Source organism: Malaclemys terrapin, chromosome 11, assembly GCF_027887155.1.
Source record: "Malaclemys terrapin pileata isolate rMalTer1 chromosome 11, rMalTer1.hap1, whole genome shotgun sequence".
Classification (NCBI taxonomy): domain Eukaryota; kingdom Metazoa; phylum Chordata; order Testudines; family Emydidae; genus Malaclemys; species Malaclemys terrapin.
The window spans coordinates 52938839-52964878 of NC_071515.1; the positions used below are offsets into that span (position 1 = coordinate 52938839).

General features: G+C 38.9%; 1 protein-coding gene across 3 annotated transcripts; it reads left to right on the forward strand.

The window, feature by feature from the left end:
• Window positions 1-6056: 6056 nt before the first annotated feature.
• On the forward strand, window positions 6057-25058 carry ARL5A (ADP ribosylation factor like GTPase 5A). 3 transcript variants are annotated; one of them, XR_008446656.1, is made up of 7 exons: window positions 6057-6392; window positions 9657-9717; window positions 11993-12140; window positions 14200-14283; window positions 20325-20476; window positions 21899-22229; window positions 24581-25058. XR_008446656.1 is itself a non-coding variant. In XM_054044191.1 (7 exons), the coding sequence occupies exons 4-7, from the start codon at window positions 11997-11999 to the stop codon at window positions 21945-21947; spliced, it is 429 nt and encodes a 142-aa protein (XP_053900166.1). In that variant the 5' UTR covers window positions 6059-6392; window positions 8752-8863; window positions 9657-9717; window positions 11993-11996; the 3' UTR covers window positions 21948-25058. The 3 variants fall into 3 exon arrangements, 2 of the variants coding, with proteins under 2 accessions (XP_053900165.1, XP_053900166.1); XM_054044191.1 differs by adding an exon at window positions 8752-8863 and having other exon boundaries at window positions 6059-6392; window positions 21899-25058; XM_054044190.1 differs by having other exon boundaries at window positions 21899-25058.
• The last annotated feature ends 982 nt before the right edge of the window (window positions 25059-26040 follow it).

The following is a 26040-nucleotide window of genomic DNA, read 5'->3' on the forward strand; positions in this document are numbered from 1 at the left end:
TACAGAAGAGTATGTGTGGTATGAAGGACTGTGGGGAGGAGTCAGAGCAAAGCCAAAATACTGTTTATGCTACCCCTGAAATCTCTGTGAGAACGCCTTGTGGAGTTCTTCCCCTATTGGTCCATTGGGGAGCAAGATTTCTTTCTCCACAGAATAGACTGTGGGGCTGACTTTCCGAGGTTAACCAAAATGTTCAGAGTAAATCACTACCACTTAAAGTGTGACGTAATCTCATCTGTGCCCACTGGCGGATGTTCGCCTATAACTACCAACTGCAAGCAACACAAGCACTGTGTACACCCCACTCAGCCCAGTATCCTACCACAAGCCCTGTAAATTGCAGGCTACCAATTTACATGCCCCCATTTTATTTCATTACAGTGCCCAGTCCCTCGTCTTCTGGACACCCACAACGTACACCGATCGAATGCCTCCATGTTAACTGGCTCCTCCTTCCCGTTAACTGGCTTCAGCTCAGTTCAACACTTTCCTTAGCACAAGGCACTGAGACAAGTCTCTAGTAAAATCAAATTGAAGTTTATTTAACAAAGCTTGATTAAACATTCCAGTAAAAGCAAGTAACAGGGTTTGGAAACAAGGTTACAGGTAAACAAAAAACATAACACGCACTCTATAGTCTATGTTTATTAACAAGTTACTTTCCTGTCTAACAAGGTATTTCTCATCCAAAATTCAGTCCATATAGTGCTTGTCCAATTCAGAGAGCTGGGATCCACTTTTCATGAGACACTCATGCTGCCACAGTATCTCCTCTGTAATGGATCATATCTTATGCTCTTTCTTCTTTTTCTCTTATGTAGTCCCAGGCTTTGTCATTTTTCATAATCAGGGTGTTTTATTAACTCCAGCTCAGTCCTGAGGGCCCCCTATTCAGATCCTCTTTTTGGGGTCTTTTGTCTTTGTAAATACTCAGGCCTGCATCTGGTCCAGCCTGTAAACAAAGGGCTCGTTGGGCTGAAATATGTTGATTGTTCGCACTCTAGACTGAGTTAGCTGAGACCCAAGTCCACCTCAGGTCACATGCTTCATTTCCAACAGTTTCAGAACATAATATTCTACATTTTACATATCTCTTAAAATATTTCCCAAACCAACATTGCGCATTAACCATGACAATCAGCTAGTTCATAGCTTTCGTCACAGACCACAAACAACCTCCTTCAGAGAAATAGTGGGAGGATATACCAGCCTGATATGTCTGGGCACATCTGTGTCACAGGGGCTCACCGCAAAACCTGGGAGATCCTCAAGGATCCACGTGGGCGGTGGTCATCTGTACAGAGACACTCTGCCTTTGCACTAGCTATGGCATCTGGTGGACCAGTCCGGCTTCCTAGCAGTGTGATTCCATAATGATCACCGGTAACACAACTTTAGTCTGTCAATGTTTTTGTTATGAGCCCTCTGCCTGTTGAGGACAATATACAGTATCAGATAAGCCACGTTACTTGCATCTGATTTAACTTTGACTTTTAAGTTCTTACTGCACATGCAGTTTCTTTCTTTTTTTTTTTAAAACATTTGAATTCAATCAGTTTGACTAAGCGGCACAAATGAGTCATGATCCAGAGGCAAACACATGTGAGTTGTGCTCTGAGCTTGTTTATTAATAAAATGCTGTGAGATTCTGCTATGAAATGGGATGTAAAGTGCAAAATTATTTAAGTATTATTTTGTATTTCTTCATATTATCCTAGAATAGATGCTAGAGATGGGAAAGATTTATTAAGCCAGTTAAGCCATCCCCTCTGCCAGTTCAGGCTTCTTCCCCTTCATTGCTTTGAAAATCCTGGAAGCCTGTAGAAGATGGAAATAAGAAGGAGCTCTTAGCCAAGCTGCTTCCAGTAGTGGGTGACCACTGCATCAGAAGAGAAGGAGAAAAACAGAAGTCACTCCCAGAAACAGAAGCCTCAAAAAGGAACCAGAAGCCATCATCTGGACCAAAGCCTCCATCCAGTGAGAAAGGAATGTCCACATCAGCAGTGGACTGGAAGGAAGATAGAGGCATACAAGGAAGAAGGTCAAGCAGCAGGAAAGCCATTGAGAGGCAATCGAGGAGGACCAGGCAGCATCTGCAGGGGGAGAGGAGTACCAGGCAGTAGAGTAGGTGAGGAAAGGGAGCGAATGATAGAGAAGCATGTGCTTAGGAACAGAACAGATGGGAGGAGGAAATGCAAAGCAAAAGAAGACTATGATTAGGGTTTTCAAAAATGACACAACACTTATTAGAGATAGCTGAAGTACCTAGATGTTTTCCTATTATTACTCTTCCGTGTAAGCAATATTTCTAGTTGCCACAAGGAATTTGTGTCAATACCAACAGGATTGTAACTGGAAGACTGGGTTGGGCAGCAGTCCGTGAGGCAAATCCTACTAGGATGTAAAAATGTTTGAGAATCCCCTGCCTTAGATGACTAATAAAATTGTTTTGTTTTTAGTGTCTCATTAGAGATGGACAATGTCAAATCATCATGCTGTATCACACATTTAGTGCTCTGTATCCATTAAAAATCACCCACAAAAAAGTTTATTTTAATGAGACTATTGATCTTGAAAAACTTTCATTTCTCTGAAATGAAAATATATGCCATGTTAAAGAGTCTCCATCATTGTTGGTCAATGTTAGCAGGCACAAAAATTGCTTCATGAAAAGCAACTGGATGTGTGTGCTTTTCAGCGGTCTTGAGGAAACCAGTGCAATTGCTCTTATACCACACAAGTGCAGAATTTTTTTTTATTTGTTGAAGGTGGTCTGGAATATATTTTAGAATTGTTAAATAACCAATACAGCCAGAGTAAGAGGGACAATTGGCACATTTGTCGTGTAAAACTTGACACATTCACTATGGTACGCTCTGTTTCTTTGTGGCATTCAAATGATTCTAAAGTTCTTTGGCCTGGTCTATGCTGTGGGGGGGGGGGAAGGGAATCGATCTAAGTTATGAAACTTCAGCTACGTTAATAATGTAGCTCAAGTCAACGTACTTAGATCGACTTACCATGGTGTCTTCACTGTGGTGAGTCGACTACTGCCGCTTCCCCGTTGACTCTGCCTGCGCCTCTCGCCGAGCTGGAGTACAGCAATCGAGGGGAGAGTACTCGGGGATCGATTTATTGCGTCTAAATTAGACACGATAAATCGATCCCTGCTTGATGGATCACTGCCCGCCGATCTGGCCGGTAATGAAGACATGCATTTCCAAGTCACTTTTAATAAAAATCTGTTATAGCACTAAAAAATACTTAGGGGATCAGAAAAACATTGCAAAAATGATGCAAAGGCAGCTTGAATGAGGGTCTTTACCTTTACATCATGGTGGCCACTTTAAACTCTAGATAAGTAGGGTTTAAATACATGCTCAAGATTGGTAGAATAAACATTTGATCGACCTCAAAAGTTACAGTAAGATGGTTTAAACATCTATTCATATCTTCCGGTAAGTTGGTAACGGTAAATTTACAAAAATCCTGACCTTTTCAGAGAACTCATGGTATGCTCATAGTTTACCATACCTAGTAACTTTATAAATGTCAACCTACTTACAGGTGTGAATTACTTAAACTGAATACAATGCAAATACTGCAGAGTGGTCTTACAAATTTGGGCCCTAATGTCAAAAACACATGTATGTTTATAATTACAGTCAGTAATCCCACTGAAGTAAAAAATGACTACTGATAAGTGTAAAATCACGCATGTGTGTAACAGGATTAGAGTTTGGGGGCCAAATTCTAGCAGGTTTTATGCATTGGAGCTGCTAGGCAACTCACAGCCAACATGGTAGAACAGGATGGAAGTTGTCTATGCATATTCTGTCTCTCTCCATAACCCATGCAGACAACTTCATAGGATTATAGAAATGTATGGGTTGAAGGGACTTCCAGAGATTATCTAGCCCATTCACTGCACCCTGAGGAATGATTAAGTATACACAGACTATCCCTACCAGATGTTTATCTAACCTGTTCTTAAAGATCATCAATGACAGGGCTTCCATGACTTCCCTGTTTCAGTGCTTAGGGCCAGTGCTTGGACCCTAAATCTCCTTTGGTGCAGACTAAACCCATTACTTCTTATTCTATACTTGGTGGACATGGAGAACACATTGATCACCATCCTCTTTAAAACAACCTTTTATATATTTAAAAACTATTGTCATAACCGCTCCTCCCGCCTCTTTAGTCTTCTTTTCTCTAAACTAACGTGCCCAATTCTTTCAACCTTTCCTCATAGGTCAGGTTTTCTAAATCTTTGATATCTGTCGCTGTCCTCTGGACAGTCTCCAGTTTGTCCACATCTTTCTTGAAGAGCGGTGCCCAGAACTGGACATAGTACAGTACTCCAGCTGAGGCCTCACCACTGCTGAGCAGAGTATACGTGACACTTACAGAATGACATTTGCCTGTTTTGCAACAGCATCATGTTGTTACTCATATTCCATTTGTTATCCACTATCATCCCCATATCCTTTTCTGCAGTACTGCTCCCTTGCCAATTATTTCCAGCTTTGCATTTGTGCATTGATTTTTCCTTCCTAAGTGTACTACTTTGCACTTGTCTTTATTGAATTTCATCTTATTGATTTCAGATCAATTTCCCAAATTTACCAAGACTATCTTGAATGCTGCTCCGGTCCTCCCAAATGCTTGTAACTCCTCCCAGCTTGATTTCATTTGCAAATTTTATGTATTTTGTCTATTCCATCATCCAAGTCGTTAATGAAAATATTGAACAGTAGTGGACCCAGGCTAGACACCTGCAGTACCCCATTTGCTATATCCTTCCAGTTTTACAGTGAATTATTGTTGTACCCTCTGCAACAGAAACTGCAGAAAGGCATTCTAAGTCACAGCCTAGCGGCAAATAGTATGGTCACATGTTTATGTGAGATACCTACACAAACAGTCAATGCAGATTGCTGCTGGCCATAATACTTACAAACATTATCATTACTTTTAAAGCATATAAGTGCAGTAAGTGGGTTTCATTTCTATCCCTACCCTGGTCAGAATCCGGCCCTTAGAATTTTACTCTTCAGTTGTTCCCTGGTAAATCAGAGCAAGAAACAGACCTAGTACTTCCAACCGCAATCATCCAAAAATCATTAGTCAGGCCCCTAAATATCTTCAGATTGGCTTAAAAATCATGAGATTTTCAAGATCATGCATTTGGCACTCTTTTTATATGCCTTCTGTTTTTCGAGCCCTTAGGGTTCATATTTTCAAGATTCTTTCCACAACCAGGAGGGCTATGAAACTTATTTTCTTTAAAATGAAAACTGAGATTCTGCTGTAATCACCTGGCTCCAGAAAGTTGGGCTTTAAGAAAAACACCCAACACTGTGAGACTTGATTCACTCAAGAGTTGGCAACGCTGCCTTTCTCTTGTCCACAGTCACACTTGGTGTTTTCTGCAGCGTGGCACGGGTGGTTCTGGGCACTCATGGCATGGTGGTGGTTGGCAGGGAGCAAGGGCTAGACACAGAAGCAGCTAGTAGGGGGCGAGTGAGGGGCAGTCATGGCAGTGGTCTGTGGCAAGCGCAGCGAGGTGGCAGGGAGCAATGGGCAAGTGCAGCGGTGGATTGGCAGGGATGAGGAGGGGCGGTTGGCAGGGGACATGGGGCAGTTACAGAAGTTAGACGGGGGCGGTTATGGCGGTTGCCAGGGAGGCAGGCGGTCACGAGCGCTGGCAGGGGCGACGCTCGGCATGGGGGACGGCGGCCCCAGTGGCGCTGCTGGGTGGGGCGGGGTGTGGGTGCTGTGAGGGGCAGGCCCTATGGCTGGCGGAGGCCACACGCCCATTGCCCTGGATCAGCCCCGCACACAAGGGCCCAGCCTCTACCGAGGCTACCCGAGCTGCAGGCGGAGCGCGCGCGCACGCGCGACGGCTCGTTCAGTACCCTGGGGCCGCTACGGTAAAATGAGTCACGTGAACGTCTCTGCCCATTCGCGGAACTCGCCTACTAGGGGGCGGGCCGTGGTATGCAAATGATCCTTTAATAGCGTCACGCCCCTCTCTCGTTCGCTCGGCCCTTCGGGTGGACGGTGGCCCGGAGGAGGGACTCGCTGTTTTTTATTTTCACTCTGGGAGCCGTGGTCGCGAAGGCGAATCGGAAAAGGGAGCGGGGCTAGTGGCGATGTCCGTGAGCGGGGGCTGCACGGCCAGGAGTGCGCAGCCCCAGCGGGCCCGGCGCGGCCTCAGCCTGCCACCTCCTCGGGTAGCGCGGGACAGGGGCCGGGACTGAGCCGCCCCGGGCCCAGCAGGGAGAGCAGCCGCGGAGCCCAGAGGAGACGGGAGCTGCCGCGGGGTCGGGGCCGCCCGAGGATGGGAATCCTCTTCACCAGGATCTGGAGGCTGTTCAACCACCAGGGTGAGGGCTCGGTCCGGGCCGCTAGCTCGGCGGGGGGCGGGGGCGGGGGCTCTCCTGGCCCTGGGGGAGGAAGCGGGGCCCGGTGGAGGCGTCCCGGGTGTCCGCTGTGGCTGTGCCGGGAGCAGTGATCCCGGCAGGCCGGCTCTGTGCTCGGGCTCGCTCCGTTTACGTGTCACGCTCGCCGCCCGCACCCAGGCCAGGTGCTCCGTGGAAGCCAGCGCTGCTGCCGCATCAGCGATGCACCGCCCGCAGCGGGAGCGGAGCAGGCTGAGCCGGGCAGACCCGAGTCCAGGTTCCCCGCCGCAGTGCTGAGGCGTGCAGGGCTACAGAGCGAGCAGGAGGCGCTCTCGTGTCCCAGCTGTGACTCCGAAGCGCTTGTGGGGAGCTGATGGGGTCACTCCTCATACTGCAGCTGGACTCTGACATCCCCAAAGGAGCGAGAAGGGTCAGAAAGCAGCACGGGGTCGCTCCGTTTTTGGCTAAAATACACCACGTTCCTTTTATGCTCATATTACGTTTGATTGTTATTTTTTCCTAAAAGGCAAGCACCGGCTCAAGAAATAAGCTGTATCATTAACTTCTTTGTATCAAGCGTTCTCTGATTGTAGTAGTAAACTTGTTTCTCTGCATCTCTATAGTAGTGACTTGCCTTAATGAATCTACAAAACCTAGTTTAGTTTTTATGTTTAGGAAAAAATGCTCTGTGAAGATCACAGAGTACTCGAAGGCTAAGAGATGAATTATTTAAGTATGAACCAAATACAACTTCTTATGGTGCCACATAACCTTTCCTTCCCTCAGTAGATTAGATTCAAGACAATTCCTGCCATGTTACTCTCATCCAATATTCCCTAGTCCATGGAATAACTAGTCCAATTGCTTGTGAGTTTTAACAGAAAAGTTGGCTAGTAATCTTTACAAATAAACTCCACATATTACGTTTTATGTGGTGAACATTACTTAATAGTTGTCCCTCGCTAATGTGTTTAAAGGCAGAGACAAGAGTTGGCAGAAGAGAATAAAGGTACAGAAGTGATTTGTAGAAATTAGGCAGAGAAGTGCAGATGGAGAAAACATATACTCAAAACAGCACTCCTTTAATGACACATATGACATACTGCTTCATGAAAGTGCTACAGACATGGAGATGTTTCAGGAATTATGAAAAGGGTCCAAATCACAATTTTTACATTGGGTCAGGTAATAAATAAGTAGTGAGCATAACACGCATCCTAGTTTGATAAATTGCTTAAATGAGACATGGTGACACTTATCACAGTACACTGCTCAGATATGCATTCTGTGGTCAGAATAAGGCAAACTGCAAAATACTTCAGAAAACTTTTAGTTAATGTGTTTGTGAGTTTTTCTGCTTCTCTGCTGTATTTAGGGGTTTTTTTTCAGGAGAAAAGGAAGTGACTAACCTGCACAAGGGAAAAAATAAAACTGACTAAGCAAACTGCTGTCAAATGCAAAAAGTGAATAAGTTGCTTTAAAAAAATTACTTCTTGTAGTTTAAAATAATCTTAGGTTACTTGTAACCATAATAGATACAAACTCTACAAAGCAAAGTAGTGGGTTTTTTTTTTGTTTGTTTGTTTGTTTTTTTTTCCCTTTTGAGTTTGAATTTTGCCTTATCAGGTGGGAATGAAAGAGTTTCTTATGTAATTTTTTTGCATTGTCTAATTTTTTTAACTAGATGTAACAATTAGAATATCTGAATATCTTGTGTTCCACATTAGTTTTCTGTTAATTAGCAGCCTCTTTCATGGCTAGTGTTTTATTTTTTAACCTTATTTACGGTATTAAGCTATCTGCAATTTGTCTTTCGATTTGTGTGTTTTAAAAAAAAAAAAAAAAGCTAGCTGGACTATGTAGGAAGCATTAGTGCCACCTGTAGCCGTGACTAAGATGTAACTGAGATTCTGAGCAGCATTGGGTGGAGCCAAAAAGGTATCTCATAAATATTTCGCTCATCCCCAAATTTATAAAACTTATTTTTAACATCAATATTATAATTGCAATAATATACATACAATCATACCATACTGCTGAGTATGCTCTGTCGGGTCTTGTTGCTTAATGTATGTTTTATTAGTGACAGTCAGTAAGTCTTAATAGCTGTCATGAAAACTGCTTATTTTAGAAAGAATATATTTTGTTCCTAATGCCACTTTCTTCTGAAAGATCTCTAATATCACAGAAAATGTATGTTAACTTTTCTGTAAGTAGAATTTGTAAGCGCCTTTAAAGTTGCTTTTCGGATGAATTTATACAACTTTATACATACATGCTGAATGGCCCCCATAGTCAGAGCATTATCCATTCAGCTTTTAAACCCCACTTTTTTGTCTTTAAGGTCTTGCAATATCCAGCTCCACTGCAGGTCTTCTGCTCCAAGTGATTTCCTAGCATCCAGTATGCTGGCGACATCACACCTGAAACAAAAGCACCTACTTACAGGGGGTCAGGTAATCAGCCATTTTTTTTACAATATTGTGCAGTTATGCCAAGTTATTCAAACTTGAATTTATACCCTCTGGGCTATAAAACAGATCTTCAAAACCACACAATATTGATTAAAAACAAAAAGGCACTTACGTGACCCCCTGTTTTAGAACAAATACAGCTGTCATGGGAGGAATTACTGCTATAGTTGAGGTTTGGGTATACTTCAATGGCTTGATTTTTAGCATGTCTGTAGACCACTTGAGCAAAAGAATACCCTTGCTCACACTGATGAACCCTTGCTCACATGTGCATTCTCTTTGAAGTGAATAAAACTTAGTAAAGTTGTGTACTTTAGCCCACGTGAGTAGTTCCCAACAATACCACTTCTTCTTCAATTTACATTTTGGTAAATAGGAAATAAGGGATGCTGAATGAATATAAATACTTGGTTGAGGATGGCATTTGGTTTCAAAATGAATTTGCTTATAAGAGGCTCCAAAAAAATGATCAAGGCCCAATTGTGCTGTGTGCTATACAAATGTATAGTAAGATCGTCCCAGTATGAAGGACTTAATTTAGTTAAGAGAACACTTAACAACTAGGTGTTACAAAAAATAGAGGGAAGACTGCAAAAGCAGTGATAGTTCATGTTACCATGTGTCTCTATCTATGTATACAACGTACTTTGATGCGTGTGCTTTTTTTTTTTTTTTAATTTAAAACAAGCACCAGTGTGAACTCTTTGCTGAAAAGCACTAAAGTGTTATTAGCTACAATGGTAACTGTGACTTACCAATTACATTTTTATTTCAGAGCACAAAGTAATCATTGTTGGTCTGGATAATGCAGGAAAAACAACCATCCTTTACCAGTTGTAAGTACATACTATGAATTCGCTGGCAAAAAATATTAATGTATTTTTGAGAAATCCACTCTGCATCTTGCTCTGAAATTTTCATTAACCCCCTTTGTTTCCTCACGTCAGTTTAAGAGCAGCACACTGAGCGTAGGTGGTGATCGTTTCATACATAAAAATGGTATTTGGAAATCCTGTTGTCTGACTGGTTAGAAAGCAACTGATTCTGGCCCATCAGCAGGGTTTGGAGCTACTTATATTTAATGAATGGTGTCATAAATATCAATGCACCATAACAAGCTATGGCTATTTGCTGGTCAGAATTCAGGATCTTAATGGCATTTATAATATGTAACCACTATTATGTCAGGGACCACCAGTATGCACAAAGTTACTGAGATTCATACATTTTGTGGAAGTGTTGTTACTATCTAGTGCCTAAAAGTCAGCCAGGAATGAGGCCCTGGGGTAAGATCCATGTTAGTAAAAGCTGTTTGTGTTGAAGATTAGAGGTGGGTTGGTCAACCAATCCATGTTACAGGGCGCTTTTTTTTTTTTTTTTTTTTTAAATATGAAGTCTTATCTTTTTCACAGGAAGCACTTAAGTATTTTGAAAACTGATCTAGTTGGGGATTGATCTTGCTTTGAGCAGGGGGGTTGGACTAGATGACCTCTTGAGGTCCCTTCCCACCCTGATATTCTATGAAAACTCTTTTTTGACTCAATCCCAAAAACTGTTCAAGGAGTGTTTAAAAGGCTATTGTCGTCTAGGTCACACCATAAACTTATGTTTTGGATTTTGTTCAAAATAGATGTATTTATAACTCTTTTAATGTTTTGTTTGAAACTCAAAGCCCATGCAGTATTTGCAACCTCAGAGTACATTAGCACAATAAAAGCCAGAAAAATAAAATTCAGCCAAAGGTGTCTTACTCTGTCGTTTTCATTATTCCCTTCTACCTCTTGCTCTACTCCTTCTAATCCTCCTGTTCCGACCCTGCCCTTATTTCATCTTCCTTACAAATGTATATTATGATGATATCACTTATTACATGCTCATATACCCCTGGGCAGTGGGGATTTGTTCCCAGAATACTACTGCTGAATTCTATTCAAATAATGTTCTAACAGTGTTTCAAGACTCAAATCTCTCTCCGCGCAACTCAAGACTTAGAAATTGAAAACTTTAAACAGTCTTTTTATTTTTGTCAAGTGCACTGGTCAGTTTATGGAAACAATAGTAATCATAAGCAAGTTCTTGAAAATGCTTCATTTTCCTTGAAAACGTTTTTGTGTGGGCAGTACTGCAATACATTTCATTTACTTTGAATCCCTGCATTGGATACTCATGGATACTGCTAATGTGTTACTTTGGTTGTCTTGGCAACTAAGTCCATCAGTTGATGTATTGAGTCGATTTAAAGCAGTATTTTAAAATATCTTGATTTTTCCTCAAAACATTTTCTTCTTTAACTTGTGTTTTTTGACTTATGGGGGTGGGTATAGGCAAAGGAAGGAGGAGAACTGATACAGTATATTGGGATGGGGTTGTCTTGGTTTTCTTTTATTATTATTATTTTTCATCAGTCTTATAAATCAAGTTGTTTAGCACCATTCTTTTTATTTCAGAGTTGGAGAAGAATAATCATTCTCTCCCAGACTGAGTTACAGTGTGCCAAGTTTCATCATGGTTAGGCTATTGACGTTTTTCTATCCACTCTTAAGCAGTGGAAGCCCTTAAAACAGAGTAAAAAAGAAGTGCTCTCTGAGGGCTTGTCTACGCTACCATGCGGGGTCAATCTAAGATATGCAACTTCAGCTACGTGAAGTTGGCATACTTAGATCTACTTACCATGGTGTCTTCACTGTGGTAAGTAGACAGCTGACGCTCTTCCGTCGACTCCGCTTGTGCTTCTCGTTCTGGTGGAGTACTGGAGTCGACGGGAGAGCGCTCAGCGGCAGGTAGTGTAGACAGGTCCAATCTGGCAGGTAGTGTAGACAAGTCCCTCAGTTTTATAGTTACTGAGTATGCAGATTTGTTCACTGGAAGTCAAACAGTAAATCATTCATCTGCTGTTTCTTTTCTTCACCCCACCCCTTCTGTTGTGTAAAGGAATGCCTACCACAATTCTGTAGATGAGCCTTCCAGTCTGAGACAACTGTCCATTTTAGTTTTTTAAAAAATGGGCCAATTTTGTGGTCTAATATGTGTGACCGTGCATCTCCAAATACAGTTGACTTTTGTCAATATTGTGTATGCAGTTTTTGATCAGTCATTCTTTTCCTTTTGTAGTTCTATGAATGAAGTGGTGCATACTTCTCCTACAATAGGCAGCAATGTAGAAGAGATAGTGGTTAATAACACACGTTTTCTAATGTGGGATATTGGAGGGCAAGAATCTCTTCGATCTTCATGGAATACTTATTATACAAACACAGAGGTAAGAGTTTATTCCCTATTGGAAGATATGTTCTTATAAGGAATTAAAATAACCTCTTTATGAATAATCCAAGAGAGAGTTTGGTTAACTAAAGTTTATATCTTACTCCATTTCAAATATTATTGTAGCACTTGTAGACATTCTGGATGCTTGTATTTCAATTTGTATGTCCTCTTTTTAGCATGCTGTTCCAGTTCACCCCTATATATCCCATAAGCTACATAACAAAACAGTATAATTTAAAAGAACCAGAAACTAACCATCAAAAAAAGTAAAAACTTTTCCATGTAAGGTACCCTTTTTAAAAATGAGAATAATCACATGTGAAAATTCCCCTTATGCTTTTCACAGACCACCTTAATCAGGCACAAAATCCACACTGAACTCTTTTAACATATACATCACCAATATTCATGCATCTTTAACTAAGAAAAGTACATAATTGGTGATATCAGAAACTCTATGTAGTTAAATTGGAACCTTTGCTGCATTGTTAAGGTTGTCAATTCCTCCCAACGTGTTTTTCCTTCAGTGCTAAACGTTCTGTACTCTGCCCCTGGACCAAATAATGAAGAAACTTAGCTTCCGAAAAATGATTTAATCATCATAAAAACTGTAACTGTTTGGCCATTTTAAAGTGACTCAGATGTGCATGTAACTCTAGATTTCCTGTCTTCCAGCTGCATGCTTTTACTTGACATGGCGGTTGGGGAGGGCATGTGTGTGACCCTAGCACAGGCTACCCACTCTCCCTTTTAAAATAATTGTTAGTCATTTCATTGCAAAATAGCAGGGCAGGTGGGGGAAGGAATTCGGCGAGTTAGTGTGTTGCTCTTCTTGTAAGAGCATATCAGTTACAGTCAATGGGAATTGGGTGTCTCTGTGCCACTGAAAATCTACCCCTAAAATTGTAGTTGATTAAGGATGAAATCCTGACCTCATTGAAGTCAGTGGGACCAGGATTTCACCCTAAATGCTTACAGAAACTTAAACAATTGTTCAGTTAAAATGGGCAAAAGTGAAATCCAAAGCCATGATAACAGAGCAGGCTTCCTGAATTGTAGAAATAAACAATTTAAAGAGGACTTAAATAAAATAAATAATTTTGCATGCAAAATTTATTAGTATACAAACTTAAACATAAATTACAAATATTTTAATACTAGAATTCTCAACGAACCATTGATTTGTGGACAGAACTGTAATATGCCTATGAGTAGGGCTCTACCAAATTCAGTCCATTTTGGTCAATTTCACAGTCCTAGGATTTTTAAATAGCAAATTTTATGATTTCAGCTACTTAAATCTGAAATTTCACAGTGTTGGAATTGTAGGAGTCCTGACCCAAAAAGGAATTGTGGGGGGTCGCAAAATTATTGTAGGGGGGTTGTGGTATTGCTACCCTTACTTCTGTGCTGCTGCAGACGGCGGTGCTGCCTTCAGAGCTGGGCACCTGAACAGCAGAGGCTGCTCACCAGGAGCCCAGCTCTGAAGGCAGGGCCACCAGCAGCAGCATAGAAGTATTGCCATCCTTACTTCTCACTGCTGCCTGCAGAGCTGAGCCTTTTGTTAGCAGCCGCCACTCTCCGGCCGCCTAGCTCTGAAGGCAACAGCGCAGAAGTGATGATGACGTGGTATGGTATTGCCACCCTTACTTCTGCGCTGCTGCTGGTGGGGTGTTGCTTTTAGAGCTGGATGCCCAGCCAACAGCCACTGCTCTCCAGCCACCCAGCTCTGAAGGCAGCGTAGAATTGAGGGTGGCAATACTGAAACCTCTCTAAAATAACCTTCACCTCCTCCAACTGCCTTTTGGGTCAGGACCCCCAGTTTGAGAAACTCTGGTCTCCCCCTTGAAATCTGTATAGTATAGGGTAAAAGCACGCAAAGACTAGATTTCATGGCCCATGATGTGTTTTTCATGGCCATGAATTTAGTAGGGCCCTACCTATGAGGGAGGAAGTTAACACTTTGCTTAGGACCCAGGGTGCACATCTATTAAACTTGTTTAAGAGTATGCACACTATGTATTTGTTTACTCATCATTTTTTACCCTTTAAAGTTTGTCATCGTTGTTGTGGACAGCACAGACAGAGAGAGAATTTCTGTAACTAAAGAAGAACTTTATAAAATGTTAGCACATGAGGTGAGTAGTGTTTTTACATTTTTGGTGAATATTTACAACTGTTTTTCTCACAAATAAATAGCATGTGAATGTATTATTTACCTAACACGCTTGGCTATTTGTAAATATATTTACAAAAACTAGTTTCTCTTCTCTTTTTTTCCTCTCTTGTTTCCCTACTACAACATAACTTTTTTTTTAAAAAATGTTTTAAGGCAAAGTTACAATAAAACATTAACATGTTACATCATACATTGCTTATTCAGGATCAAGTTAATATTAAAAAAATCTGGCTAAAGTTTGTGGCACGCCGGTTGAGAAGCCCTCCTCTTCTGAATATGCTAAAAAGGGTGCTGAGATTTCAAAATACCTATCCTCTTTTTAGCCCTTCTCTTGTGTACATACTTGTTATGAACGTTTTTTCCTTTACAAGGACAGTCCATATTTTACTGTACCACAATTCCATAAGAGAAGTCATATTTTTCCAATAATGTGCAATACTAATTCTTCCTGCTAACAGTAAAAAATAAATTAATTTGTCATTTTGTTTGAAATGTGTATCTTCTGCCAGAGCACTAGGGCTCTCTAGGAAGCTGATATTTTGTCATAGATGAATCTCTTTAATGATGTCCTCCCAAAACTGTCTAATTCAACCACCACATGTGCAAATATGTTACCCTTTCCCTGCAACCTCTCTAACAGAGCACCTCCCTACTAGCAAAGATATGATGGCATCTGACTCTAGTTAAGATCTATCTATATTGTATAACAATTTTCATTTAACTACACAAAATAAAGATGTATATCCTCTTTCCCATATAGAGACCCTCTCTTCCAGATCAATTTCTTTGTTCAAATCTTGCTTTGGACCAACTTCATAAATTCCTGACACCAATGTCCTTTCCCTTAGCTACTTTCGTTAATAATCAGGAATTTATCCCTAGGAAATATAAGTGATTATTTGTTGTGGGTAAGAGCTGAGATTACTCAGATTTAGACAGCTGTTCCTGGGTCCTGACTTGAAATTCTATCAAGAAATATGTAATAATGTAAATAGTATAAAGATAGTATAAACTCTGTGTTCAGTTTTTATAAATCAGCATTTTATTGTGAAATACGGATACAGGATGGCTTATCTAGACCTTTAACTACATTAGAGGAATTGTCCCAGGAGTAAGCTGGAATAAAAGGTTTAATTTCTGAGATATGTACAAGTTTGACTGAAAAAGATCTTGATAAGAAAACAACTATTTTACGAAATCTTTCTGCACAATGTTGTGATCTTAAAAAAATTAGTGACTCTCTTCTATAGGTATCTGTCTGTAGTGTATATGACATAATTCTGAATGCCTGACTTGGAAAGCACATAACTATTAGTTGGATGACTAAACCTGATGTTTGGAGGTAGATAAAGAGCAGGGCGGAGGGTAGCCCAAAGTCCAAGGGCAGCACTTATATGAACCCATCCATGGCTGCTGGGAAGTCCCCAGACCTTGATTAGGGGTTCCACCTTTTTATATCTATCTATCTATATGTGTGTGTATATATATATATATATATATATATATATATATCAATATCTATATGTGTGTGTATGTGTGTATATATATATGTGTATGTATGTATGAATATGTATGTATATATCGCTAGCAGGGAACAGCCAGAACACTGATCTATCACTCCAGAAGCTCTTGGCTGCTGTAAGCAGGTGAGGGTAGAGAAACAGAAAAGGTTTCCATTATTCAGTTCCTTCCCCATTCCCGCCCACCTTTTTTTTTGAATGAGGTCAGAATTGTTTTCCTTGTTGAATAACTCAAGCTTCTTTCTGTGCAACAAATAGCTTAATTTTGTAGTTTTACTTAACAAAACCAAAAGCAAGCTGATACTTAGGCTTGGAGAGGTCTTCTGTGAGCTGACTCAAAAAATAAAATTGAATACATCTGATTCTTTCTAAAAATATTGGGAATACTTTGAGTATTGAAACTGAATTAAAAGAATAAAATTAACCAGAAAACATTAAAACAACTTACAAGGCTGTGGGTAAATATTGAAGCCCTAGAAAGATAATTAAATAATTCATATGTGATAATTCACTAAACGAGAGCACAGCATATCTCTCTCTAGCGAAACCACAGAAGAAAATTTTGATAAAGGAGACGAATGAGACCAATATAGTATTTCTAAATGAAAATACTACAAATGATTCAGATGCCTCTTGCAAACCAGCTTTTTCTTTTTAGATAGCAGAAAATACCCATGTTGGAGGGAAGGGAAGATCGCCAATATAAATGAAAAATGCTTTACAAGGAGGCTGTTGTAGTTAATATTTTAGTTTATCAATTGTATGACACTGGGTATTTAAGAGACTTGCATTTGTGCCTACCATTAGATTAATTTTGTTGAACTTTTTTTAGCTAGTAAAGAACTTGTCTGGGTGGGCTAAAGGAAGGAGCAGAAGGTTTGGCACAAGAGGTTCCTGAATGCTAGTCCTGCCACTGAGTCACGTTTGGCCTTAGTCAAGCTGTTTCACTTCTTTTCCCTATATGACAAATGGTGGTAATACCCACCAACCTCAGGAGAACATAGCAGATTACATATGAACATTAAAAAAAATACACAATTTCTAGTGATAAGTTTCATCATTCTCAATTTACAGATGGGGAAAGTGAAGTAACTTGCTTGGGGTCACACAAGTTTCAGGAACATACTGACTTTCTTGAAGTACTGTAGAACCTCAGATATGAACACCTTGGGAATGGAGGTTGTTCATAACTCTGAAATGTTCATAACTGAACAAAACATTATGGTTCTTTCAGACGTTTACAACTGAACATTGACTTACTACAGCTTTGAAACTTCACTGTGCAGAAAAAAAATGCTGCTTTTAACTGTCTTAAATTAAACGAAACAACCATGGAAAAAGTTTCCTTACCTTGTCAAAAAAAAAAAATTTTTTTTAAACTGTCCCTTTATTTTGTTAGTAGTTTACATTTAACACAGTACTGTATTATATTTGCTTTTTTTCTCATCTCTGCTGCCTGATTGTGTACTGCTGGTTCCAAATGAGGTGTGTGGTTGACTGGTCAGTGTTTGTAGCTCTGAGGTTCTACTGCACTGCTACCTGCATCCTGTGTACAGCTGGTAATTAAATGCAAGGCTTGCTTAAGGGAATACTGTCAATTTGATTTTGTTGTAATTTAATCAATTAAAATACATACGTTCTTGTATAGCACTCGGATAGTAAATGCTTAATGTTAGCAGAATAAACAACTCTGTTTAGGAGAGTCTTTTGGGTAGGCTGAGAGTAGCAACACCAAACATGTTTAAAATCTCTGCTTCCCCTTTCAGTCAGTGTACTCAGTTGCTTTCCAGTAATAGCAGAAGAGGTGAAATGGATCAAAAACCTTTTACGGCTTAAGAAAGGCCGTGCATTAGGAACTATCTGTACTTACATCATTGATAAATGCACAAAGTTTAAGAAAAAAAAAAAAATTCCTCTAATCTCTTTCATGTATAGTAGTAACTTTAGTGATTACTTGTAGAATTAATAGATACAAACACTTCAGGTGGAAATGTGACTTGCAAATTGACAATGTCCCTTTAAAAACAGTTATTTTCGGGCCTGAAATTGTACTGTATATGTGTCATGTTCTATTAAAACTTTAATATTCAAATTAAAGGCTTTCATTCTCCCCATGGTACTCTCTTGCCTCACACCTCATGGAATTTATAAAAGATGAATGTTTCTTAAAAAGTTGAATCTTCCCAGGCACTACATGTTAGTGACAAGGTGGTCTTTTGTTGTCTGATAAGCTAATAAAGAGTAGTAGGCCACGATCCCTCATTGTGTAGCAGATTGGCAGACAACTGCACCTGCATGAAGTACCATTGAGGCTCTGCAGTGATGCAGCAGTCTGCCCACACGCTACAGGATGGCAGCCTTAGTTTCTACTAAGGATATGTAGTTACTTAGTTGGGTATAACTGAGGTTCATTTACCTGTTTTCTCTTGTAAGTGGTTCCAATTTGATGTGTTGAAAATTTTAATTTAATAAATTTAAATTTCTGATTATATTTAAGGTTTTAGGTTTACTAAATGTAAAACTGGCATTAATGAGGAGTAATAAGACGAAATACAGCCACATAAAAATGCAGAAATGTATACAAAGTAATCAGGTGGCACATTATAGGCCAAGCTGAAGATCAGCACTCTGATATTTTTATAACTAAATGTCCACTGTTAGTAGAGCGGGGAGGGGAAAATATTTCATCCAAAAACCTGAATATCTTTATAAGTGATCATGGTATTCTATAGAAATGTTTAAGAGCAAACAAGAGCAGTTCTTCCTTTAACTTTGACCTCCATTTTGTAGTCCACATGAGAGATTTCAGTATTTAACTCTGACAGATTAATCTATCATCTATTTGTTTATGACAGATGGTGTGGTTGTGTGTGAAAGCCAGAAGAGAGGTAACTTAGTTCTTTGAGAAGAACTAAATGTAATATTAGGTGCTATCAAATGCAAGGCAAAACTCAGAAGTTTTTCTATTGCATCAGATGTTTACTAACTGGTTTTCATGCAATACTTTTAGGCAAGACTATGACTTCAAAAAGGAAATTGGGGGTGGGGAGGAGGAGTGGGAGAGACGATTTCACTATAAGAAGTCAGATGTCTCATGACATATGGTAGAATTTATTAATGGGACCAGTGCTCCTTGCTTCATATTAGCCTGCTATTTGCGTTTAAATGCAGCATCAGTGAAACAGTTGTCTTGAGGTTCAGTGGCTGCTTGATCCAAAATGCACTATATCAGTTATACACCATGACGAAATTGCATGCTACAATCGGCAACTTCTGCAGTATCTAGTCTGTTGCATTTAGAATATATAGTGGTTATATAATGTTTAATTTGTAGTTAAATAACGAAGCTTTAGTATTGCTTGTACAAATTTGAGGGAAATGAGGGAAAACTAGAACTTTAAACAACGTCCACTTCATTGGTTTGTCACAATTATCAGACAATCTTTTTGCTTTAAGAGCATCAATTCAGTAGTGACTGTATGACTTTAACTCAAGGTCTGACATAATTAACATCTGTTTGCAGTGTTGTTGTAGCTGTGTTGGTTCCAGGATATTAGAGAAACAAGGTGGGTGAAGCAATAGCTTTTATTGACCCAACATTCTGTTGGTGACCGAGACAAGCTTTTAAGCTTACACAGGTCTTACTTCAAGTCTGGAAAAGGTACTCACTATCTCAGTTAAATACAAGGTGGAAAAGAATGTTTAGCATAAGTAGTTAACACTTATCTGTTATGGAAGGGTCTGGTGCTGCTTTGAGTTGGGAGTCTGGGGGGGGAGGGGGAGTGTTGCTTAGGACGATGAAGTTGGAAGGTTGTTTTGAAGTCCAGATGAGGTGATTCAGGAAAAAAAAATTTCAGGATGTGGCCCCTATCTGCGTGGGCTGGAGCTTGGGCTCTGAAGCCTCGGGAGTGGTATGGTCTTGAGAGCCCAAGCTCTAGCCTGAACTGCCACTTCAAAATGCTGTCTACTGCTATTTTTTTGAGCACTAGTGTGAACCTTGCTAGCCTGAGTCTGATCCTGGGTGGGAGGCTCACTCCAAAATGCTGTGCAGACATAATCTCTGTGTGTGAAATGCTAGTGCAGATTAATGCACCTTGTCCACGAGCCCTTGAATGAACTGTTGATCCACTGTGGATTTAAAATAATAGATTTTAAAGGTGGAAAAAACTCTGTAAACAAAATGACAAATGTTTCCTTTGCCAATCAGAAACTGTTAGACTAGCAGTTGCTTTCATATTTGTAAGTTTCAGTTATGCTTAGAAACACAGGCAATATGTTTTCATTCTGGATTTTGAAGCCTTTCAAAATTCTAAAAGCAGAATGTGTGTTGGCACTTAAGTGAAAGATGCATGCACAAATGTTTTCAATATCATAAAGACGCTTCCAAATCAGAAACCTAATTTGACTCTGAAAAATCTGTGAAATCCTAATAGAAAAATAATTTAAACCTCTAAACATTTTTCTGTCTCTTCCTCTGTAGGATTTAAAGAAAGCAGGTTTGCTTATTTTTGCTAACAAACAAGATGTTAAAGAGTGCATGACGATAGCTGAAATATCCCAGTTTCTGAAACTAACTTCAGTTAAAGATCACCAGTGGCATATCCAAGCATGCTGTGCTCTAACTGGCGAGGGGTAAGAATTCTTCTTGGGAATACTTTCTGAATAATTTTGGTACCTGTATCATGGTATACATAGGCTGTTATTTGACATACATCCCCTAGCACACCTACGCATTCTGAGACCTGACTATCAAGGCAACATTGAAAATGATATCCTTTTAAACATGAATTCTTCTTGGGTCCTGTATTAAATTCAGCACCGTATAGAACATTCAAGGAAAAACAAAGACCTGCCCCAGAGATGTAGTACCACTGGGAAATAAGTATTGTGTACTGTGAAGAGATACTGTTCATTACGTGGATGGATTGTTTAGCTTCTTAAAAGGTGTAACTCACCTCACTAGTCTTTGTTAAAGCACACAGCAGTGGCAGTTATGTGGCAGGTTACAATGAAACGCAGATATTTCTGTTACAGAGAACACCTGCTTGCTTATGTGAACCAGGGAGTTAAGAAACCTTTATCTATTTTTCTGGTATTGTCACTGAAATAAGCAAAATAAAATGGAGAGAGACCAAGGTGACTTGAAGACAAATTTTAATGCCAAGTCTCCAAAGTGACACTTGTAATTTATTTTAAAATAAATTCAAAAAGAGCATTTAAAATCTGACTGTGTCAATTGAGTGCATTCATATTTGAGGTTATTTGGGAGAATTTTAGTGGTATCCTGAAAGGCTCAATGTTTCATTACCATTTTCCTTTAGGTTGTATAGTCATGTCTAGCTCAGATAGAATTTAAGTTGGCTCAGTAATCTAGTTTCTTGTTAACATCATATAAACCACAACCTAACTGATACTCTTGAAAGTCATCAGAGCCGTGATGGTTCAGATGGGTACAAAGACTGACCTGACCCTAGACGTGGTCACATCAGGGTCACTGTGGTGACATATTTAGGCTTGGCAGAATTCAATTTTTGAGGGATAATGTCAGTTTATTTTTAAGATTTCTTTTTTCTATTTCTATCGATTTTTTTTTTAAGAGTTCACAGTTGCAGTGAATTATTTAATGACCGTTGATGCTGAGATTCAAAAAGTTTTAAAGCTGTATAACCATTAAAGCACAAATCACCAATAGCATATCTTAAAATATACAAAGAAAACATCTATAAATCAAACTCTAAGTTCAAGTAGCATTTTTCTTTCTTTGAATATCCATAAATTTTTATTATTATTGATCTTTTTCATTGGTTTGTGTATGTGTGGTGAAATCATTTGCCAACATTTACCAATTTAAAAATCTAATCCTTCGAAGCCTAGACACATTGTTAAGGGGCTGTTAGAAGTTTACAGTCTTACTTTTACTGTTGTGTAGATTGAAATGATAAGGTTGCAGGACTTTCACAAGCACATGCTGTCTGAGTTCTGACTAAAGTTACCATGACAGAATATTTATAATTCTTTTTATGCAAAAATACATATTTTAATTTTTATTTACAGATTGTGCCAAGGACTTGAATGGATGATGTCAAGACTTAAAATCAGATGATTTTTAATGAGCTCTTTGCACCGACATTCCATACAAAAGTGCTGTACCTATGGATACCTTGGTTACCTGTACCTATGGTAACCTGCAAAATTAATGGGTTAGATGTATTTATAATAAACTGATTTCAACTTTATTTTCTACACACATATATTAAGACCACCTCTTTGAAAACAGATGAAGATGAAGACTCTAGTTTATTTTCCCATTAGTTTACTCTGAAGATAGGTTTAAAAACTGTGGTTGACATTCTTCTCAAGATAAAGCCACTCAGGACTATGTGTGGTGAGTATGAAGTGAGAGGAAGGAATTTTTAACTTTACATTTTATATTCCAATATAACCCTCCTAGTTGAAGGTGTTGGCCTCGTTATTCCAGTAAATTAGCAAGCAAATCAGTGGCATAGGTATTGACTTTCCAGTATTTTAAAAACTTGTTCAAATGTGCTACAGATACAAAAATATTTTCCTTTGTGTACTGTACATAGTTGTGTATATTTATACCTCAAGTGTAGGTTAACTGAAATCTGTTCCAAGAAAAAGTGAATAACACTGAATCTCAGTGTACTGAGAATATTACTAATGTTGAGATTGTTGACATGTCACAACTGCTTTTCCTTTGTTCTCTGTACTACTCTAACCTTCACCAAATAATTGGTGCACCATTTCTTTATAAAGTGAAATCTCTTAAGACTATTGGTTTTACGGTTGTCATATATATACTCTGCAATTAAGAATGATCACAAAAAGGGATAGTGTGTCTGAATGTGGATTTTATACTTTGTTCAGTATTGGCAACTAACTGCAATTCTTTGCTAAAAGGTAAAGAATCCAAAAAGTTAGCATTCTCATTTTGTTGGATAAGACCATTCCAAAAAATGCCTGTGTTGTGCTCTGCTTTATGCCATCATGTTGAGTATTTATGATAGATTCCTATCTAGGGGGTAAATCTTCACCGTTAATAAAGGGGAAATGTGTCTTAGTTTTCCTTATGCAAGGAAGTGATCAAAAAAGTGTGCTATAATGTTCTCACCAGAAATCTTACAGAACAGTCTATTTTGTATTAATATGTTTTCAGACAAAGAGGATACTGACTGGTGATAATCCAGAATTGCTGAAGTAACTATTTGTATCTGTGTATAAGAGACTGACGTGGGGGAGAGGAAAGTATCAGGTTGCAAACAGGTGCTTGGGGCGGCCAACGGAGAGGGGTGGCACATCCGGCTCTTCAGCGGCGGGTCCCTCAGTCCTTCTTGGAGAGAAGGACCTGCTGCCAAAGTGTTGCCGATCGCGGCTTTTTTTTTTTTTTTTTTTTTTTTTTTCTCTGCTTGGGGTGGCAAAAACGCTGGAGTCGACCCTGGAAAGGATACACTATTCCACTGTAACTGATGCTTGATTCTGCTCCTATTGAAGTCCATGTGAAAACTCAGAATTAAATGATGCTTCAGTATCATAATGCTGAGGCCCCAACTGAATGGTCATGATTCATAGGGAATATGCAAAGAATTATGGGAATCATGACTATCCTGTCCTTCCTATACTGGTAAATGGGAGGAGTGAGGGGGTCCTAATATAGAAATAGTTGAGAACCACTGGTGTAAAGGATTTTGGTTCTTCATGAGAATGACACTTGGGTGGTGTGAAATGTTATTGGTATCATGAAATGTGTGCATAATCACAGATTTTCTGTCTTATTCTGTACATGTGTATATTTAAGTAATATTGTAAAACTAGACAAAAAGTTTAAGGACAAGACCATTTTAAACCTGGTTTAATTTTTAAGGCAGTTATGAACTCCTCTTTAGAAGATAAGATTGTGAAACACATCCAGTTTCCATTTAATTTAGTTTAGTTTATTTGTGTACTGCATTGTATTGGTTAAAATGTTGACATAGTATTCATGGGGACAAAATAATGAAGACCACTTCAGAAGTGTGTATTTAACAGCTGAGTTGTCCCAAGTATGAAGTATAACTTTCTGATGTAGTCATGAAATCTCTCTTGCTAATTGACTGATGGAGGTTCGGCTATGTCCATTTTTTAAATTTATACATGCATTTATTTACATAAAAGGCATGCAGAGAGATCAGTGTTATTAACTAACTGGTGTATTGCATAATGTGTAAATGTTTTAAGGAAAAAATAACAATGCAAAGACTTTCTTAGTTTTATCTGCAGGTATTTTCAAGAAACAAAATTTGCATCCTTTGAACATAAATGAATAATTTTAGCTTTCCTACTCTAACAAAAAATAAAATGCTGGGCTTAACTACATTCATAATATTCATCTTCAAGTACCGTGACTACTTTTTCTAGATTTTCTTTCATGCTTGAAGTGCTATATTCTTTTGTCTGAATCGCTGTTGCTTTTAAATCGTAAAGTTTTTTTATAAGATAAAAATCACTCTCATTAACAGAATATGAAATGCAAAACTGTATTCATGTACAATTTTTTAAAAATATTTTCTTGGAATTTGCTGTTCTTACCCTGTTCAAGTTTTTATGGCTTAAAATGTTTGCCTAATAAATAGCATGGCTAAAGGGAATCTATAAATATTTTTCTAAAAGCATGACTTTTATGTCACAAACATGGTTTGGAGACCTTCTAATGCATGTGAACTATCTTCCCTCTTCTAGGTGACGGGGAAACCATCCACTTCCATTTCTATCTCAATGCGATAGCCAAATATCCATGTGATTTTATTATTTGTGTTGAAGTAGTGGCAAGAGTTCCCCATCAGGGGTCGATATCTTATTGCATGCACAGGGAACAGATATACAATCTGGTGGGCTTTGAACAGTAGTGGAGCCTTAACTAAGGGTAAACTAGGTAATCCACCTACTTCTTCCTGCTACCTTCAATGTTGCATATGCGTGGTTTAGGTTTAAACTTACTTTTAAAACTAATGGTGATTCCATTTAAACAGAAAAGAAAAAGCGAGGTTGCCTTTCTCCTCTAGTCAGGACCTGTTACTTAATATGCATGTGACTTTACCAGCATTGTATGTTTGGAGAATTGTTGCTTTATAAACTGGTAATCAAGAGGGGATATGTATGAAACTGATATGAATCTTGTGTTTATTCTTAAGTAAAATTAATCAGCTGATTATAACTATCTCTTGCTTATGATATTCATTGCACCTTTTAGAATGTGGAATTTGTTTTCAGGGGAAAACGAGATAATCTTGAAGATGTAAGCAGGTAGTATTGACTAGTAGTTTAGAGTACAGAACCACGGATAGGGGATTTGGGTTTTGATCCTGGTGACCTTGAGTGATTCATTAAGCTTTCTTTTGTCTCCATTCCCGTATCTAAGATGGGGATGGGATAGTTACCATATCTGCCTCACCGAGGGGGTTGTGAGGCTTCATTAAAGTGTAGCAAGTGCTCAGATTTAAGGCACTATACAAAATAGAAATTTTGCACCCAGATATTACAATGATGGCCTTGGCAGAAAAGTATGTAATAAGATTCTGTCTGCCTGAAGGTGTGTTAAGAGAATTTGTGCATTTCTTCCAAATTATTGTAACATGAACTTTTACACAGAATGTGTAAGCATCTTTATGCAGTTCATGCTTGTTGGTTTTATCCCACTGCAGACCCCTCTTTGCTCTCCATCTTAATATGTAGCTCCTTGTTATGCATGAAGATATGTTAATTATAAACTTAATTTAGGTATGTTAAGGCTTTCTTCTGTACATAGAAGAAATTCTCTTTGCCTAATTTAATTAACTCTCTAAAGCCACTCCAATTCTGAAGAGTTATGTTAAATAGTAAGTGACAGAACTTCATTTGTGCTGCTCTTGGTAATGGTCTGCAGTTCCATCTTCTCCCTATTGTTCTTGGCTTTTATACAAATTTCTTTTATGTAAGCTTAACTCCCCAGTTGAAATGTAGAGTCCTATACATAATGCCAACTGAGGGTAGTGTATGGTCTTTGGTATACAGCTTGGGAATGTGACTTTTTTTTTTCCGTTTTCTTATTTTTTTTTAAGTTCATATATATACCTCAAAATGACCTTAATATTTAAAGGTTTGTGTTTGAGTTGTGAATATCCATCCATGGAAAACTGAAAGGTACACTTGATGAATAATTT